At 58.1% G+C, this 17625-nt stretch overlaps 1 protein-coding gene across 13 annotated transcripts in view; it reads left to right on the forward strand.

Moving 5' to 3' along the window:
• Nucleotides 1-17625, forward strand: part of ATP11A (ATPase phospholipid transporting 11A) — a 98887-nt gene that overhangs the window by 19782 nt on the left and 61480 nt on the right. For all 13 annotated transcript variants that reach the window (XR_004626836.1, XR_004626837.1, XM_034665503.1 and 10 more), the window contains exon 2: nucleotides 14178-14300. Coding sequence is in view for 11 of the 13 variants with exons in the window: in XM_034665503.1 (XP_034521394.1) it covers nucleotides 14178-14300 (123 nt within the window). In the remaining 2 variants the exon portion in view is untranslated. The remainder of the gene's footprint in view (nucleotides 1-14177; nucleotides 14301-17625) is intronic.

Consider the following 17625-nt stretch of genomic DNA (forward strand, 5'->3'; position numbering starts at 1 on the left):
GACTCCGGACTCCGGTCTGCCGGGGACAAAGAGCCACGAGCTCTGAGGTCCGGGCCTGCCCGCTGGCTGCCAAGCGGCTGGGTGCAGGGCGGGGAACGCTGGGCCAGTGGAGGCCGCAGCAGCGTGATTTTGGTTATCGTGCCGTGTGAGGCCTGCAGAAGCAGGGTGGAAGCCACCAGGCACAGGCCGCGGAGCTGAGCGCACAGTGGCGGGCCTGGGGGCTGGGGGCTGGGGGGGCAGGTGCCAACCGTGCGCTGTCTCCGCTGGGACGCGGGAGCTTGTGGAGAAGGAGCCAGAGAGGGCCTATTTTTAGAAACACCTAAGCTCTGTATTAGCTTCTTACCCATCGAACAGGAAGCGGTGCCTTTGAAAGCTCTGAGGAGGCACAAGAATCGGGACTGGCTTTGTCACTGGATCCCTGTAACGTGGACGACAGCTGTCAGGAGGACCACCCAAGAGACTGCGGTCGGGTTACATGCTTCTGTTCCAGCCCGACCGCGTAATTCCGCTAATCAGTTTGGCTTGTTTTAGTGGACATTCGAAACTCCCATTAGGTGACTAACACGGGCTAAAATTGATCTTCAGCTTATCCTTGACAGTCTGTCATGTCCTGTGTGCTTTCTGACTCTGGCACCAGGCTGCTCCCCCGCGTCCTAACCGGGCTTCGGCCGCGTCGGGGACGGCCTGAGTGCCATTGGGGGTGGCCATTCGGCCGTGTTCTGATGGAATTCCGAGTTCAGAGGCTTCTTGTCATCCCTGGGGCGGCAGAGGGGGTCTGGGTGGACGTGTGGGGAGCCCCTCTCCCTTCTGGGAGGAGCAGCCACTTCAGCCACGATCGTGCCCCGGAAGTGAGTGGTCCCATGTGGTCTGTCCACGGTGGGAGCGGGCGGTGCCTGCTCTTGGCGGTGTCCGTCCTGTTCCGTCGGCAGCGAGTTCCGTCTGAGTCCCCCAGCTGTCAGACATATGCTCCTTCGGAAACACGTTGAACTCGGGTTTATCCGTTAGAAAATGCATCTTATTAAAAACAGAACCTTAAAAACATGATCCGGTTTCCCCAAACTGGAGTGACTCTGGTAGAATCCATGTCTCTGCCGTGAGAGGGCAGTGGGGGCGACTCTGGCAGGGGCGGGGGCGCAGACCCGACACGGGTGAGCGTAGCCGTGACCCTGCAGATTTCTGGGGAGAGCTAACCAGCGGCTTTGTTGGGATGTGGTTCACATGTCATAACACCCAGCTCTTTAAAGGATACAGTTCAGTGCTTTTTAGTACATCCCCCACCACAGTGTATTTGGAAAACATTTTCATCACCATTTTCGTTACCCAGCTCCCATTAGCACCCACTTTCCCACCAGCCCCTGGCCGCCACCAGTCTGCCTTCCGTGTCTGTGGACTTGCCTTCCGTATGCGCTGTGTAGACCGAGCCTCTGTGATTGGCATGTCTCTCCCGTGGCCCCACGTGTAGACAGAGTCGCAGTGTTTGGGCCTCTGTGACTGGCTTCTCTCTCGCATGGCCCCGTGTAGCTGGAGTCGTGGTGTTCGGGCCTCTGTGACTGGCTTCTCTCGCGTGGCCCTNGCCCCACGTGTAGACAGAGTCGCAGTGTTTGGGCCTCTGTGACTGGCTTCTCTCTCGCATGGCCCCGTGTAGACGGACTCGCAGTCTTTGGGCCTCTTGACTGTTCTCTCGCGTGGCCCCGTGTAGATGGAGTCGCGATGTTTGGGCCTCTGTGACTGGCTTCTCTCTCACGTGGCCCCGTGTAGACGGAGTCGCGGTGTTTCGGCCTCTGTGACTGGCTTCTCTCACGCGTGGCCCCGTGTAGACGGAGTCGCGGCATTTCGGCCTCTGTGACTGGCTTCTCTCTCACGTGGCCCCGTGTAGACGGACTCGCGGTGTTTCGGCCTCTGTGACTGGCTTCTCTCTCACGTGGCCCCGTGTAGACGGAGTCGCGGTGTTTTGGCCTCTGTGACTGGCTTCTCTCTCGTGGCCCCGTGTAGACAGCGTCGCGGTGTTCGGGCCTCTGTGACTGGCTTCTCTCTCGCGTGGCCCCGTGTAGACGGAGTCGCGGCGTTTGGGCCTCTGTGACTGACTTCTCTCACGCGTGGCCCTGTGTAGACGGAGTTGCGGTGTTCGGGCCTCTGTGACTGGCTTCTCTCTCACGTGGCCCCGTGTAGATGGAGTCACGGCATTTCGGCCTCTGTGGCTTCTCTCTCACGTGGCCCCGTGTAGACGGAGTCATGGTGTTCGGGTCTCTGTGACTGGCTTCTCTCTCGCGTGGCCCCGTGTAGACGGAGTCGCGGCATTTCGGCCTCTGTGACTGGCTTCTCTCTCACGTGGCCCCGTGTAGACGGACTCGCGGTGTTTCGGCCTCTGTGACTGGCTTCTCTCTCACGTGGCCCCGTGTAGACGGAGTCACGGTGTTCGGGTCTCTGTGACTGGCTTCTCTCTCGCGTGGCCCTGTGTAGACGGAGTCGCGGCGTTTCGGCCTCTGTGACTGGCTTCTCTCTCGCGTGGCGCCGTGTAGACGGACTCGCGGTGTTTGGGCCTCTGTGACCGGCATGTGTCACGTGGTGCCGTGTAGACAGAGTTGTGGTGTTTGGGCAAAGATCTTTGGAGAAATGTCTGTTTGAATCCTTGTCACTGATCTTTTTAGGACTGAGTTTGATGATCTTTCGTGCATCCCAGGTACAAATGTGCTGTTAGCTATGGTTTGTGAGTGTTTTTGTTGGGGGGCCACGGGGACCTTTCACGTACCCTTGGGCTTGACCTGTAATTCACCTGTGTCTTGTGGCCCCCCAGGAACAGGGAGATCTATGGGGCCCTCTGGATCATGGCCCACCCACCTCCGTGTGTCCCCTGAGTGGGTGTTGGACACGGTTTCTCACTCCCAGGCGATGAGGTGGGGGGGCTGCCTCGCCCCCCGCCCCCAGCATAGAGCTGCCCTCTGGAATGGGCCATCGCAAGAGGGCGTTGTGACCACAGCTCTGTGGTTTCCTTGCTGCTGAGGCTGAGGGTATACAGACGGTGCTCTGACTTCGAACTTCGCACTACTGGGTGACTGAGCCCGCACCATCTTGCCTTCAGACTCCTGCCAGAACCTTAGTTTCCAGAGCCTTGTGGGTCCACTGGCTCCATGCCCAGCAGGTTCCGTGCCCTTCCAGCTTCATGGGGTTAGCTCTGTGCAGACCTGCTGGTCAGCGTGGGTCCTAGGCCCGGCCTGGGAAGACAGCAGCACGGGGCTGGGGGGGGGGCTTGTCCTTGTTGTGCACTAAGGTCTGCAGGGGCTCAACGCATTCGGCCCCCGTGCATAAGTCTGTCATCCACACCTACAGGGCCCGCGTGAGGGGCACACTCTTCACCTCCACCCTGACCACACTGTGCCCCGCTGTCCGGGGGCGAGGGAGAGCTTTCACGGCTCTGGGTGAAGCGGGGACCTGAGGGGAGGTGGGCACTGCAGCCACATGGTGTGTGTTCCCAAGTCAGCGGAGGCTTGGGGTGGCCGGTGTGTGGGTGAGGGGTCTGCAACCCGCTCCGCCCCCCCCCCCAGTCTGCGCCAGCCCAGTGCAGCCTCTGCGGGCCACCCCACCCCCTCCCAGCTTAGCTCCCCTGTCTCTATCCCGGAAGAGGTGCGCAGGCAATGGGAAAGAGGTGAGGCCTGAGTACAGCCCGTTCCCTCTGCTGCTGGTAACGCAGCGTTTCCATCCCTCCGTGGTCCACCCGGCGGCGAGGCACTGTGTCTCTTCCCTCTGAAGGGCGCTCGCCCCCGGGGCCTGCCTGCGATCGCTTCCTCTGCACGCGTCAGCTGGTGGGACAGGAATGGCTGTGAGGTTTTGGCCAGTGTAGGGACACTGCGGTGAAGAGAAAGAGGTCGGTAGGTGTATTTATCTTGACACTTTGTAGATTTAAAATTAATTGCCGAAATAGCCCTGCGTTTATAATTTGGACACATGATCTGCTCTTTGGCTCAGCAGCAGGATATAAATACCCTCGAAATACCGGGATTTGTGAGAGTGTTAACCATGTCTCTTGGGAAGATAGGACTGATTTTCCACGTTGCACGTTAGACGGGTGGAAACGAGGAAAAGCCGACTCTGAGAGGCGGTGCTCGCAGGTCATTTCTTCCCGCTGTGCGGGCTCCTTGGGGCCGCGGAGCCCAGGGCACACGGGCCTCACCGTACCCGTTTTCTAACAGAAATTTCATGAAAGCTAATTTCATTAGACCTGGTTCTGGGATTTTCCCTCCGTTTGGAAACTGCTGAGCCCTGACAGGTCTCCATCTCTTGCCTTTTGTAACATCAAGGTCAGAGGTCCTGAAGTCGAGGCTTTGGGTCCCGCGGGGCTCAGGGGTGATGAGGCCGCCACTAAGGAACTGGCTTCTTTTCCTGGGCGATGTGTTAAGATCAGGAGCTTCCCTGCGTCTCCGTTTATTGTGTTTTGGGGAGATGGAAGATGACACCGTGGGAGGAAACGGACCCTGTTTGGGAGATTGTTAATCGGGGACCCTTCAGGAGGTTGGCATTCTGACGCACAGGTTGCAGACATAGGACATGCGAGCCCCTCCCAAAACGCCCGGGGTTCTGAGAGGCCACGCGGCAGCGCGAGCAGCCCTTCCCAGATCCCAGGCCACAGCGCGGTGAGCGGGAAGCCCCCGTGTACAGCACAGACCGGGAGCACGAGTGCGCCGGGGCCCGACGCTTCCTCCTGTGCTCACGTATGCACACCGGTCACGGCTGATTTAGAATGTCCTGAAATGGGGTGCCTGGTGGCTCAGGCGGTTCAGCGTTTGACTCCCAGCTTCAGCTCAGGTCGTGGGATCGAGCCCCGTGTGGGGCTCTGTGCTCAGTGGGGAGTCTGCTTGGGTGCCCTCTCCCTCTGCCCCTCCTGCTCATGTGCTCTCTCTCTCAAATAAATAAATCTGAAAAAACAAAATAAAATTGAATGTTCTAAAATGTATTTCTTACCTCAAAGAGTTTGAGAACCATGGGGTTTCTGGTAAGGTTTATGTGAATGTTTTTTTCTCTGTGTGAACCTTTCTTGTCTCGCCCTGTGCTGGCCGGATGGCGTTCCGCTCTGCGGACTTCTTGAGAAGCCTGACGCATGTGCCGGCCGCGGTCACAGTCCCAGACGGCCGTATCCGACCTCTCCCGTGTCAGGAACTGCGGAGGTCCGGACTTCAGAGCCTGGTGGGTTCTGCCCTGCATTTGGGGATTAGCTTGTCCTTGTACTTGTCTGGGACTGAGATCTCTGAGCCCGTGTGAGTGACCCTTCAAGGTGAGTCGTCTCTCACTGTGGAGTCAGAGACTTGATGCAACTGTTTCTGCAACTTGGTTTCTCGTCTACAGACTTGCTTCTAGGCCAGGTTTGGACTGGCATGCTCAGTGCTCCGGGCAGGTCACCGAACTTCTGAGTTTCATTTCTCAAGTGGAGGTAACAGGAGACATCAGGGACAAGCTCCTTGCTGGCGGGGTGTGGTTACTCAGGCTGTTACCACGCTAGGGGACTTTGAGGGACACCTACGAGGATCTGCCCTCAGGAACGGAGGGGCCGCGGTGGTTGGGCCACGTTGGAAGTGAGCTGAGCACAGGCTGCTCCCAGATGCCCGCTCTGGCACGTGTGGCTGTCACTGTGGACCCCCTGGCCCTTCTGGAGTTCTGGGATGCCCCCCGGCATCTCATGCATGGGAGAAACAAGTTTGACACGACTGTGGTGGGGCCCTATTGGGATTATTCCCTGTTTATGAGTCTTTTTCTAGAAAGGCGTTGGGGGAGCTGGTATTTACAGATGTCCCCTTTCCTAGCTGTTGGGAGGTCTGGTGGAGAAGCGGCCAGGCCTTGAGGCCGCTCTGTATCAGCCTTTGCATATGGCTGATTCTTACTTGTTGAATGTGCTGGGAGCACCTGAGCCTTGAGGCTGACGGAGGAAGGTGATGTGTGGACGTGCCAGAGCCAGGAGGGAGACTGAGGAGAAAGGGCCTTTTCCCTTGTCCAGTCTCCTTAACCAGAGCCTGGCCTGAGCCCCCGTGACCCGTGTGCATCCCAAGTCCGTGTGGCAAGTGTTGCCCTGAGTGTGTTTAGAGCATTTTCTCCTCTTCTCCAGAGCCCTGCCCGAGCCCCTCCCAGCTGGTCACTAACCCCCTTCTCCGCCAGCCGCGGGGGTCCCACAAAGGCTCCCCCCCGCCCTGTGTTTGCTCTGTGACTGCAGCCCGTGAAGTGGGAGTTAACTCTGCCCTGGAGAGCCTGGAGAGGCAGTGGCGGACTCCCCGGGAGCAGGTGGGTGGCTGTGCCTTCCTGTTCCCATATGAAGAAGGGAGGGGGCATTTTGCTGGCCCTGGGGGGCTGGTCATGGTGTGGCCTCTGACAGCTGCTGACGGCATGAAGCCGGGCCTTCCCTGCTGCCACAGCCGTCACCACCCTGAGGTTTGGGGCCGCATGAGGGGGGCCGTCAGCAGTGTCAGGTAGATGCCGACTTGTGTCCTTGTTTTTTTCTCAGTTTCTTTATGTCAGCGTGATAAGACAGCTGTTGTAATCCTTCTGTTCTCTTCTTTTCTGGAACATTCCTGGTCCTGCCTATATGGGCCGTGCTGGAGAGAGCTGAGCAGAGCCTGAATCTGGGGATTGAAACCCCAGGACCCTACTCGAACTCCGTTTAGGGCCAGGGTTCCAAACTACAGAATCCCCTGCCCCCCACAGTTGAAAGATAATTTTCAAAAAACTGTAGAACCGTGATTCTCACGCAAATACAAATGTGAGATTGTGTTTTGCTCATCGTAAGGGAACCACACAATCACCGGTTCAAAGGAAAAGTCAAAAAAGCCCATTTTTCTGTGGAGTAGAGACAGTTCACAGGCAGTGTGCACGCGGTCCTGGAGCTGGTGTTGGCCCGGGAGAGAGGTCTGGAGCGCGTACGGCACAGCGGTCAGGCGCCCAGAGACGGACGCGGCGGGAGGGGGGCTGCTGCAGAGACTCACTCTCCCCCAGGCCGCAGGGGTGCTGGACTTCCTCCCCTCCACTGCTTGACACAGAAGTACGTTGGGGGGACGGCAGGACAGGCCGGTTGGCGGACCTTGAGGCATCCGTGTCCCTGGGGGGCCCGCCCCTGCAGCAGGTTGCATGATATTTTCTCCCTCCCTCACTGTCCAAAATTTTAAGAAGAAGGAGGAAGTGAGTACTTTCAAATGGCTTATTAAAAATCTCTATTTCTAATTAATTTCTGAAAAAAATTCACCAGGTACAAACATGGCAAAAACGTTAACCCTCCTTCAATCTGGTCGTTTATTTGTCTGCTCTGGGGTTTTCCGTATGTTTGAATTCCTCACGGGGGTACCCCTCACGAGTGGAAGTGTTTGGAGCACACGATGGTCCTCAGTGATGGGGCACAGGGGTCAGCCCAGCCCGGACACTGCGGCTCTGACCCACAGCTGTGCAGCCCCCCACCCGCACGGTTTGGGATCAGCCCCTTACCACTGATGCTGGGCCGCACTTCCAACAGGGGCCAGCCCGAGAGCCAGGCAGTTCCCCAACCACCCAGGGAGCCGTGGTCATGCTTCAGGCTAAGGTCCTGCTGCCCTCTCCCCCCCAACACTGCGGGGCCCACCCCACCTGCTCTGGATGAACGCTCCTTTCTCCTTTCTTCCACTGGGTTCATCCTGAAATCTGTGGGTCTGTGTGAAGGCAGGCTCCCTGGCTACGTTGTCGTCCTTCCTCGTCCTTCCTCGTCCTTCCCCTTGTGTGCCCCTGCGGCACAGTCCGTGGAAGGATAGGACGGAGCCTGGGTCGTGCACTGAATTGCAGGGGAGTCCTTGGTGCCCCTGGCCCTGCCTGACCTCAGAGTCACTGCCCCATTCGGTTGGTCCTTTACTATTCGTTGTGGGTGAGACCACACAGTCGGAGTAGTGTCGCTCATTTTCAAGATGCCAGTGAACGCTGAACCCTGTCGAAGCCATTTTGCTGCCCTTTCTGACGTCTTCCTGTTGGGGTCCAGGCCCCCACAGTGGTGGCTCTTGGTTTGGGATGGCTGCCTGTCAACCGGCAGGTTCTACCGAAGTCCGCTTGAAGGATAGCCCAGAGGGCCAGGAGAGCAGGACCCACGCTGAACGGACTTGAGCCTGCGCCTGCGCCCCAGATCCCGCCGTCCTGCCGGAAAGACACCGCCACGCCCACCGACACAGGTTTGGGCTTCTCCGGCGGCAATCCAAACGTCAGAACCATCTTTAGAGAAGAAGGATCAAGGGAAGGAGTCCTGCAGGACGCTCGGAGAGCCGGGTCAGTGTGATGTGTGGTGACATTTTCTCTGTGGCTCCTGGCAGTGACCCTTTCTCAAAACGGCAGCCATCTCGGGGGAGGATGTCTGTCGCGGCACACCTGGACTGGCAGAGGGTGGGGGCGGCCACACTGTTCTCTTCCCGGCTCCTGGCCGCTCCCTCTGCGCCTGCCTGTGTCCTCCGGCCTCACGCGGATCCTTCCAGGAGGCTCTGTCCTGCCCCCCCGCCACGGGGTCCCCGGGGCTGCCGCCTGCAAGGCGCTCTGTGGGCCCTCTCCCCGCCCTGACCCTTGGCATCCTTCCTGGTTGCTCCTCTACGGTTGTGTGGGCATCGTGGACATGAATCAGAGGGGCACGCTGAGCCCTGCCCCCTCCTCCCGCCCAGACGGGTCTGCTTGCAGCGGACAGGTGAGCAGGTGCTGACATGGGGCGAGCTCGCCCGGAGCCACGAGGAGACCTTGCATTGGCCGTGTCGCGCGAGCTCTGGCCGCTGCAGGGTCCTGAGACGAGGTGGTCCAGCTTAGTAACCTCCGAAGCCCTTCCCACTGGAGCCAGCACCAAGGTCTGCCAGGTGAGCTGCGGTGACCGGTCCCTGTGTGAGCCTGCTGTTCTCAGCGGCGCACCGAAGAGCCTCGGAGCCAGCTAGCCGCACGTCCTCCTCGTTCACTGAGGTGACCGGTCATCTGCCCACAGATGAATACAGAACAACAACTGTGTACGTCAGGCACAAGGCGTTTTGCCACAGATCCTACCCGGTCATGTCCCCCGCTGGATTTTTCACTTCCTCAAAGGGTTATGCGAGAGATTCCATCTCAGTTTCTAGAGTCTACGCAGAACACTGGAAAGGGGAAGCGGTTCAAACACAGGAATGACCTCTCCGTCCAAGAAAATGAAGAAGGGCAAGCGGGAGTCAAGGACGGATGGCAGTGTGCACGGGAGCTGGGTGACCTTCGACGTGTCCCTGAAGTGAGAAGTGGTGATCTCGTGTGCATGCGGACCACACAGCCACTCACAAAGCAGGAATATCTGTCGTATCGCTGCTGAGGGTAACTCGCCTACCACAGGGGCCTTGCACATGTGCGATGCGTCTGTGTCTGTTGGAACATGGCCACGGTGCTGTGCACCTATCACACCCCCAATCAGAACATTTTCCTCACCCCAGAAGAACCATTAGCGGTCACTCTCCTGGCCCCTGGCAAGCACGGTCTCTGCAGATTTGCCCGTCCTGGACATTTCATGGAACCTTACAACACATGGCCTCTTGTCTCTGCGTCTCTCCCTTACGTATGTTTTCCAGGTTCACCCATGCTGTGACATGCGTCCTTCTCATGGTTGAGTAGTGACCCCATGGTGCGGGTAGACCAGCCTTGTCTGTCTGTCCATTGACTTTCCAGTTGTTCCCATCTCTCGTGTGTTCCGAGCGGTGCTGCTGTGAACACACGTGTGCGTGCAGTTATGGCGACTGTCTCCTACAGTGGCTGCACCGGTCCACGTTCCCACCAGTGACAGGCCCCTGCTCCCCACACCCTCTCCACGTGTCCTTGTCCCCATCCTCGCCTCCCGTGGCACATGAAGTGGTGTCTCCTTGTGGTTTCCGTGCGTGTTTTCTACCAGCTGGTGATGGTGAACACCGATGTGTGCTGTTGAGTAACAGTTTACCCGAATAGTCAGTCATCTGAGCAGACTGGACCTTCAGCCCGCTTCAGAGTCGGCTGCGTTATCAAGACTGGAAGTGGAGGACAGAGGGTTTGCTGTGTGAACGTAAGATTTCTGTCGACAGAGTCACATCTACACCTGTTCTTGATTTAACGCCGTTTCTGCGTGAAGGGATCTGTTTACACAGTGACTAGTATTTTAAGAGTTCGTTAGTAGCATATGGTCTGTCAACATGAACCACATCTGTATCTTTTCAGATTGGACAGAAACGTACCCTGTGAGTTAGCAGAATGATGGTATTTGTCTAGTGTTTTCCGTGCTCTGGAACGGAAGTGGAGGTTTCATTCCCAGCTCGCTGGGACAGAAGCACTGAGTCCTCTGAGGTGTGTGACCTGCAGGGAATTGTGCCGCCACTTCAGGGGATGGCATCGTTCGCACTCGGGTCCGCGGGTGGGTACGTCGGGTTAAGAGCGCAGAGCCCCCCAGCGCACGTGGGGTCTGCTCTCCACTGATCTCACTCGCTGCCTGAACCAGCCTCCTTATTTGTGGTTCTTCCTGAAAAAGGTTCTGACAGTCTCACTGATGCTGCGCATTCCCCCGTCAGCTGCTGTCTTTTTTGTGTTTGTTTCCTTGTTTCTGTATGTGACAGTTTCGTTCATGTGGCAATAAGAAGAAAGACTCCTTCCTCCCCTCTGTGAGTCTGGGGTTTGGGAACTCGCCAGGCAGCGGCTGCCTCTCTTCGCGAGCCGCGGGTGGGCGCTCTGGGAGCAGGGCGGGCATGGGGGTGGGCTTGCATCTCAGAGGCCGGAGTGCGCTTGGGCGTGTTCCCATAGGTTAGGTGGTCACTTTAGATTGGACTTGGCGCCAGCCTTGGGGGCGTGCAGGAGTTGTCCTCTGGTGCCGCCTGGGAGCTGAGAAAGACCAGTTGGAGGCAGCTTCAGCCTTGCGTTGTGATGCGCGTCCCTGGCTGTCTCCAGCACTCCAAGGTGTAAGTCATGGAGGCTGTGTTGGGCGCCATCACTGGTCCCATCTCAGATGAATCCCTAAAAAAAGAGGCTGGTGTCTCTGTCTTCCTGCCCTCAGGAGGTTTCATGAAGACCCACATCGTCGTGCTTAGAGCTCCGAGTGACATGATGTCTTTCTGTGCGCTGCCGCTGGACCGCAGACCGTGTGATTGACGTTTGGCTCAGGACCGGTTAGGTTACGAAATTATACGATTGGGGCTAATAAGTTTGTTTTCACTGCTACATGGACAGAGAAGCAGAATCTTGCTGACAACATTGGACGCAGAACTGTTGAGCGATGCGTCCGCGGTCCTGCAGCCGGTGTGCTGCGGGACGCGCATGGGATGTGGGCGTGATCAGGAGCCAGGCTGTCTCTGAGAGCGTCTTGTTGGTTGGGTTCTCCACAGTTTGCTCATTTGGTTTTAGCCTTCTTAGAGTTGAACACTGATGCAGAGAACAGCACGCGGAACTCACCTTGGTCTTGATCTGAACCCAGAGACGCTGCCTGCCTGTCAGGGCCGTGCGTGAGATCCCCTGCAAGTTCCTGACCTCAGGACATGTCCTTCCTCGGTGTCCCTCCCTGGGCCCTGTGATGCTGACCACATGGTGAGCAAAGCCAGCTGGAAGCTCACCGATAGCCTTCGAGTCCACCGAGTTGTAACTGCTCTTAGGAGCAAGGGACTTTCCAGAAGCTCATGGCTTCTTCCCGTCCCTCAGGGAATGGTGGGAAGGTAGCGTCCTCACACAGGGCCGAGCTCTCATCCAGTAAGTACGTGGTTCCTTCCTAAGTGGATTTTTTGTTGCGATGACTTAGGCGAGGCCTGCTGCTTGTTGGCGCTCGGTGTCTTTCTGGTGTCGTTCCGCAGGCAGGAAGAGGGTCCTGACGCGCAGTCAGTACATTGGCACTGCCCCGTGTGGTCATATTTGAGGAGTCACGTGATCACGTTAAAACAGCACGCGTCCGCTAGACAGTGTGGGGGATGTGAATTGGCCTTGATAACGTTCATTCTGACTCTGCCTCCCTAGAGACGGGGGACCCGTCTCCGGGCACAGTGGGCGCCTCCACCTGCCTAGCGGGAGGGTTGGTGCGTCCGTAGTCGGTGTCGGGCCGAAAGCCAGTGGTGGGAGAAAGGTTTTCAGGATTTTCACATTTGTATTAAAAGTTACGTTTTTAGGGGCGACTGGGTGGTACGGCGGTTAAGCGTCTGCCTTCGGCTCAGGGCGTGATCCCAGCATTGTGGGATTGAGCCCCACATCAGGCTCCTCCGCTGGAAGCCTGCTTCTTCCTCTCCCACTCCCCCTGCTTGTGTTCCCTCTCTTGCTGGCTGTCTCTATCTCTGTCGCATAAATAAATAAAAAAAATCTTAAAAAAAAAAGTAACGTTTTTATGTTTTTCTTTTCCTTTCATGGTTCCTTTATCGTGTATTCTTTTTCAACTAAGTCTGCAAATCTGCAGGAATGAGAAGCCCCTGGCCGTGTCCTGAGAAATAAAGGGATATCAGGGGCTCGTGTTTTCTTGACTCTCACACCCACAGATTGGTCTGTGAAGCTCTTAACGAGGCGAGGCGTTTGAGTCAGCATCCCCGAAATGGGAAGGCAGCAGGAAGGGGCATGGGGCGGTGAGGGAGGGCTCGCACTGGCTCGGCACCAGGTTCCTGTAGGGCAGCGGGCTCCTGGCCGGGCCATGTCCCGAGTTCCTGCCGGTGAGGGGCCGCCCGTTCTCTCCCAGGGATCGTGCATTTCCTGCGTCCCTGCTGAGCGTGTCCAGAAACACGGGTGGAGTTATGGAGCCGGGGTTGGTCTTTGCCCTTGGTCTGCAGGGACATCTTGGAAAGCTAGGCCCTGACGGGAGGCACGGAGGCGGCGTTGGCGGAGGGAATGTGTGCTCGCGCTGGGGGCACCTGCAGGCTCCTGACCCCGAGAAGGTGGTGATGGGCAAACCGATGGCACATAAGCAAAAACAGGGAGGTGACCGAGGCTCTCGTGAGCTCACCCAGCAGAGACGCTGCTTACAGTACCCCGTCCGTGTGGCTTCAGGAGCGGGGGCCCCCGACCCACAAAGGGTGGGCACCACAAGGGGGAGGCAGAAGACCCCGGGCTCCTGCGGGGCTGCCCGCGTCATTTCACGCTCTGTCCGTGTCAGCAGCTGCGGGTGCGGGGCTGTCCTCAGGCGCCGTGGACCTGCATGACGCTTGTGTCTCAGCTTTGATCTGACCCACCTTCTTCCTGTCCGGTCACACTGACCTCCTTTTCCCCACCGCTTCCCGTAGCCCAGCAGGCTGCCTGGACGTGAGGCCAGGGCCCTGAGCTGGGCCGCCAGCCTGGGGGGCACATGTCCAGGACCTGAGCTGGGCTCCCAGCCTGAGGGGCACATGTCCAGGACCTGAGCCGGGCTGCCGGCCTTGGGGGTGGGGGTCCAGGACCCTGAGCCGGGCCGCCGGCCTGGGGGGCACATGTCCAGGATCCTGAGCTGGGCTGCCGGCCTGAGGGGTGAGGGGGCCAGGACCCTGAGCCGGGCCGCCGGCCTGAGGGGTGGGGGTCCAGGATCCTGAGCCGGGCCGCCGGCCTGGGGGGTGGGGGTCCAGGACCCTGAGCCGGGCCGCCGGCCTGGGGGGTGGAGATCCAGGACCCTGAGCTGGGCTGCCGGCCTGGGGGGTGGGGGTCCAGGACCCTGAGCCGGGCCGCCTGCCAGGCTGCAGCTTAGTCTCTCCTCTGTAGCTGTGGTGTCTTGGCATCTCCGTGCTGACAGCATAGGGTCGGATGAGTGTTGTAAAGATTCTTCTGGTCAGAAGATGTTTGCCATGTGCCTCGTGGGCACGACCCTTTGAATAATACGAAGACGGGTCAGAACCCAGCCACGGCTCTTCCCGGGAGAGCCTTGAGCAGGGAGACTGGCGACGGCTCACGGCTCTGTCCTGCACTCATNCACTCAAAGTCTTAGCCGCTCAGTAAAGATGTGCTCCCACGTGTCCAGCAGCTGCCGTCTTCTGTTGGACGCCTGAGGATCGCGCTGAGCCCTCTGTGCAGGAGCCCAGCCGTGGTCTTCCCCTGACGACCAGCTTAGAAGGGCTTCCCCGTCGGCTCAGACCTCCCGCTCAGATGGGTCCTTTGGGGTGTGTAGCCCGTGGGGGTTGAGTGAGATGGGGGCGGCTCCGGCCTTGGCAGGTGGGGCCCAGCACAGGTGGTGCGGGTGAGGCTGCGTGTTCCAGCCAGCACTCTGGGGAGAGCTGTCACCCCCGCTAACACCGCTCTGTTTTCCACAGTGTGCTGGAGAAGAGAACTGTGTGGACAGTCGGACCATCTACGTGGGGCACAGGGAGCCCCCCCCAGGTGCTGAGGCCTACATCCTGCAGAGGCACCCCGACAACAGAATAGTCTCCTCCAAGGTGAGCTTCTCTCTGGGACCTTGTTTCCCGTGGGCCCTGTGGGGATGGCGGTTACCCGCCCTGCTCCTAGGGCCATCGCTGTGGCGGCTGCCCACCCCACCGAGCGTTGCTGTTGACTTCTGTGTGGGGTTGGCCCCTCATCCCACAGCTTGTCCTACAGCTGGTGGGACATGCGTCCTGTGTGTTAGACCACCTGTCCTTCATGTCTCTTTAATTATGCCATGCACACAGAAGGCCCGCTTCTGCCGCGGACATATTTGCCATCTGACCACGTGCCCATCCCAAGGCACTCCCCACCCGGGTCCCCCATCTGTAAAGTAGCGACGACAGTGAATGTCCCTGGTGCAGGACATGCGTGTAGCCCCCTGTGAATGGGGACACTGGGCACGTGTCCTAGTCTGCCAGGCAGTTGGTGTCGTAAGTGCCACAGGAATGTGGTGATTGGAATGTCCTCCCTCAAGTGAAGCCTGTGTTCTGCTTGACTGGAGCACGGGAACACTGAGGTACACTCCACGCACGGCAGAGTCTCCAGTCGATGGCTCTCCAGGATGGGTGGGGCGTTTGGGAACCGGCTTTGAACAAAAAAGGTAAATGACGGCGTCCCAGAGTTTGGAGAACTTCCCTTTAGTGGTATATACCCATGTGCCCATGCAGGCGTGCACACATGGCTGTGTGTCCCAGGTGTGCATACCTGTGTGGCGGCCCACGAAATCCACACTTGGCTGTCCCACATGTCTAGATATGTGTGGCAGGCCTACTGCATTCCTCTGTAAACTGTCAAAGATTGCCCTAAGTGAGATACACACCGGGACACGTGACCGAGCTGGACCTTCCCCGGGGTGCGGTGGGGTTCTTTGCCGCGGTGACCTGTACCAACCTGATGCGGTCTCAGAGTGCACTGAAGACCCTGTCACCGGTGTGCCCGACACAGAAAAGGAATCTCAAACACGTTTCTTAAAAATCAGCTCCTGCGCAGTTCAAATGCTTTGAGAATCAGGGACGTGCGCTGGATGCCACTGCCACGGGTGCCGCGTGAGCTGGGCAGGGCAGACGGCGGGGACGGATGATGGGGCTTGAAGCCATCCCCACTGCCCAGGGTCCAGCCAGCAGGACATTTGTCAGGCCCTTCAGCCACTGATGCCTTCCCGCTGCGGCTGGTTTGTCCCTGCAGGACAAAGCCCCCAGGACCTTCGGGTCCATGTGGAAAGTTCTGCACAGGGCCGTGTGGAGGAACCTTCTGGAAGGTTGACCTGGTTGACCGGGTGGTCCGAGGGCCTTCTTGACGCATTTGGTGGAATATAGCCAGAGGCTGAACGATGCTTTATTTAGGGCACAAAGTCTTGTCAGTGTTTTAGGGGAGACAGCCAAAAGAAGTGATTTCTAAATTGAATTCCTGAAGTTTTAGAGCCAGTTTATTATTTTCATTTTTTTCTTTCAAATACTCCCACAGTGATGTTGAGGTGCCGTGTTGCCTTCCCACGTTTTCTCCCCCTGGGGTAGCGCGCACCGGCCCAGCCCTGCCTCGGTTTCTGACGAAGGGAAGCAGTGTGCCGGGGGTGGAGGAAGGAGCCTCTGGGACAGACTTGCGGTGTCCCCGGGGGCTTCACATGGGTCCTTCCGAGGAAAGCTCCTTCAGAGCGGGAAGAACTGAGTCAGCATCCTTAAAGGGCAGGTCGGACTGAGGCCACAGACGGTGGGAGCCTGTATCTCTGCTCAGAGCGGGGGTGGGGGGGGGCCTGCATCCGCGCTCCTCTTTCTTCCTGAGGACATGCCCTTCATAGAGAGGCGGGGCCAGTGACTCAATGCCTGGCCACGGGAGATAATGGTGTGTGATTTCAGGAGAGAGCACACTCTGTCGCTAATCAGAGTCTGTATGGAAGAGGCTCTCTGAAGGCCAAGGACGGTGCCCCGAGCCCTGTTAGCGGGGTGGACGGTAGCCGTGACATCTGTCAGAGCACATAATTGCTTTCATTTAAAAACAGCTCAGAGTGTATGGAAAAAACAACTGGATTAGTAGAACCCACATCCACAACAGGTCTGGAGAACGTGTGTTGTAACATATCTACGTTTTCTTGGGAAGAAAACATTCATCTTAAAAGACCTCCAGCTTAGACAATGTGCACGCCCAGAAGCCTCACTCCGCAAGCNTGCAAGCTCTGTCCTGTTGAATCAGAGAGTTTTCACACCAGGGGGTGAAAAAGCCACTCCCACCGTGCTCGACTTCTGAGCTGTTCCATGGAAGGGCGGATATTGGCGATCAGTGATTGATCAGAGTTCGGTTTCCTTTCTGGGGGAGACACCCTGGGCAGGTGTCTGGGATGAAGGAGAAACAGGAGCCCACCCCCCAGCGTGTCCCCTTCCCTTTGCCTCTGATGACGTGAGAGCCCGCACCCAGCACCTGCTCCCACTCACGGGCACGCGCATCCCAGATTCACACCCAGTGGCTGCTCACACTTATGGGCACGCAGATTCCAGGTTCAAGAGGAGGACCGGGCACTGGTTCATCACTGTCACAAAGTTGTACTTTGGGGCACAGAATCCATGTGGCTCCCAGCTCTGACCTCAGGACACAACAGTTAAATATTAGGCTCAGGCTACACTGTCACGTCATCGAGAAAGCTGCGTCACTTTTGATTATGGGCAAGGGAAGAGTATCTTTACCAATTAGATGTGGGCGGACTTTGGAGTGTCTCCCGTCTGCTCCAGAACAACCCCGTGGGGCCACTGCTACTTACAAAGCCCGGCCCGTTGCAGGAGGAACAGCCTCAGAACAAAGCCTGTGGACTGACTGGTAGCTGTGAGTCTGCCCCTGCGCCCACACCTTCCCCATGGCACCGGCACTACCTCTCCCTGGCCCGTTGTGATGCTCACTCATTTTTCTAACAGCAGGGATCCAGAATGGGGCCTCATTTTTTGTTTCCTACATGACGGTCTCCCAGTCGTACATGAACGAGGAAGCTCAACCCTGCGTGCGTGGACGACCTTCCAGGGGAGATCGGGCTCCGTGCACGGCCATGGCGCTCGGCCCGTGTTCAGGTGCGGCACAGCCGAGGCCGCTTCCCGCATGTTCTCATTTGACGACCTGGCAGTCGGCAGAGAACGTACCGTGGGCTTATCTCTGGCTTCCTTCCACCACGTGACTGGGGCAGACCAGGTGGGCCCCGTTGTGTGTCCTGATCCGTGCTCCCAGTGACCCACAGAACCATGGCGACCGCCACAGAACTGAGCCGGGTGCTGGTGAGGTGTCCTGGTCGCAGACACTCCAGCGTGAAGTGTTCGCAGTGTGAGAGAAAAGCGAGGAATAGCGACTGTCTCGAGCTGTTCC

Source organism: Ailuropoda melanoleuca, chromosome 7 (genome assembly GCF_002007445.2).
Source record: "Ailuropoda melanoleuca isolate Jingjing chromosome 7, ASM200744v2, whole genome shotgun sequence".
Taxonomy (NCBI): Eukaryota; Metazoa; Chordata; class Mammalia; order Carnivora; family Ursidae; genus Ailuropoda; species Ailuropoda melanoleuca.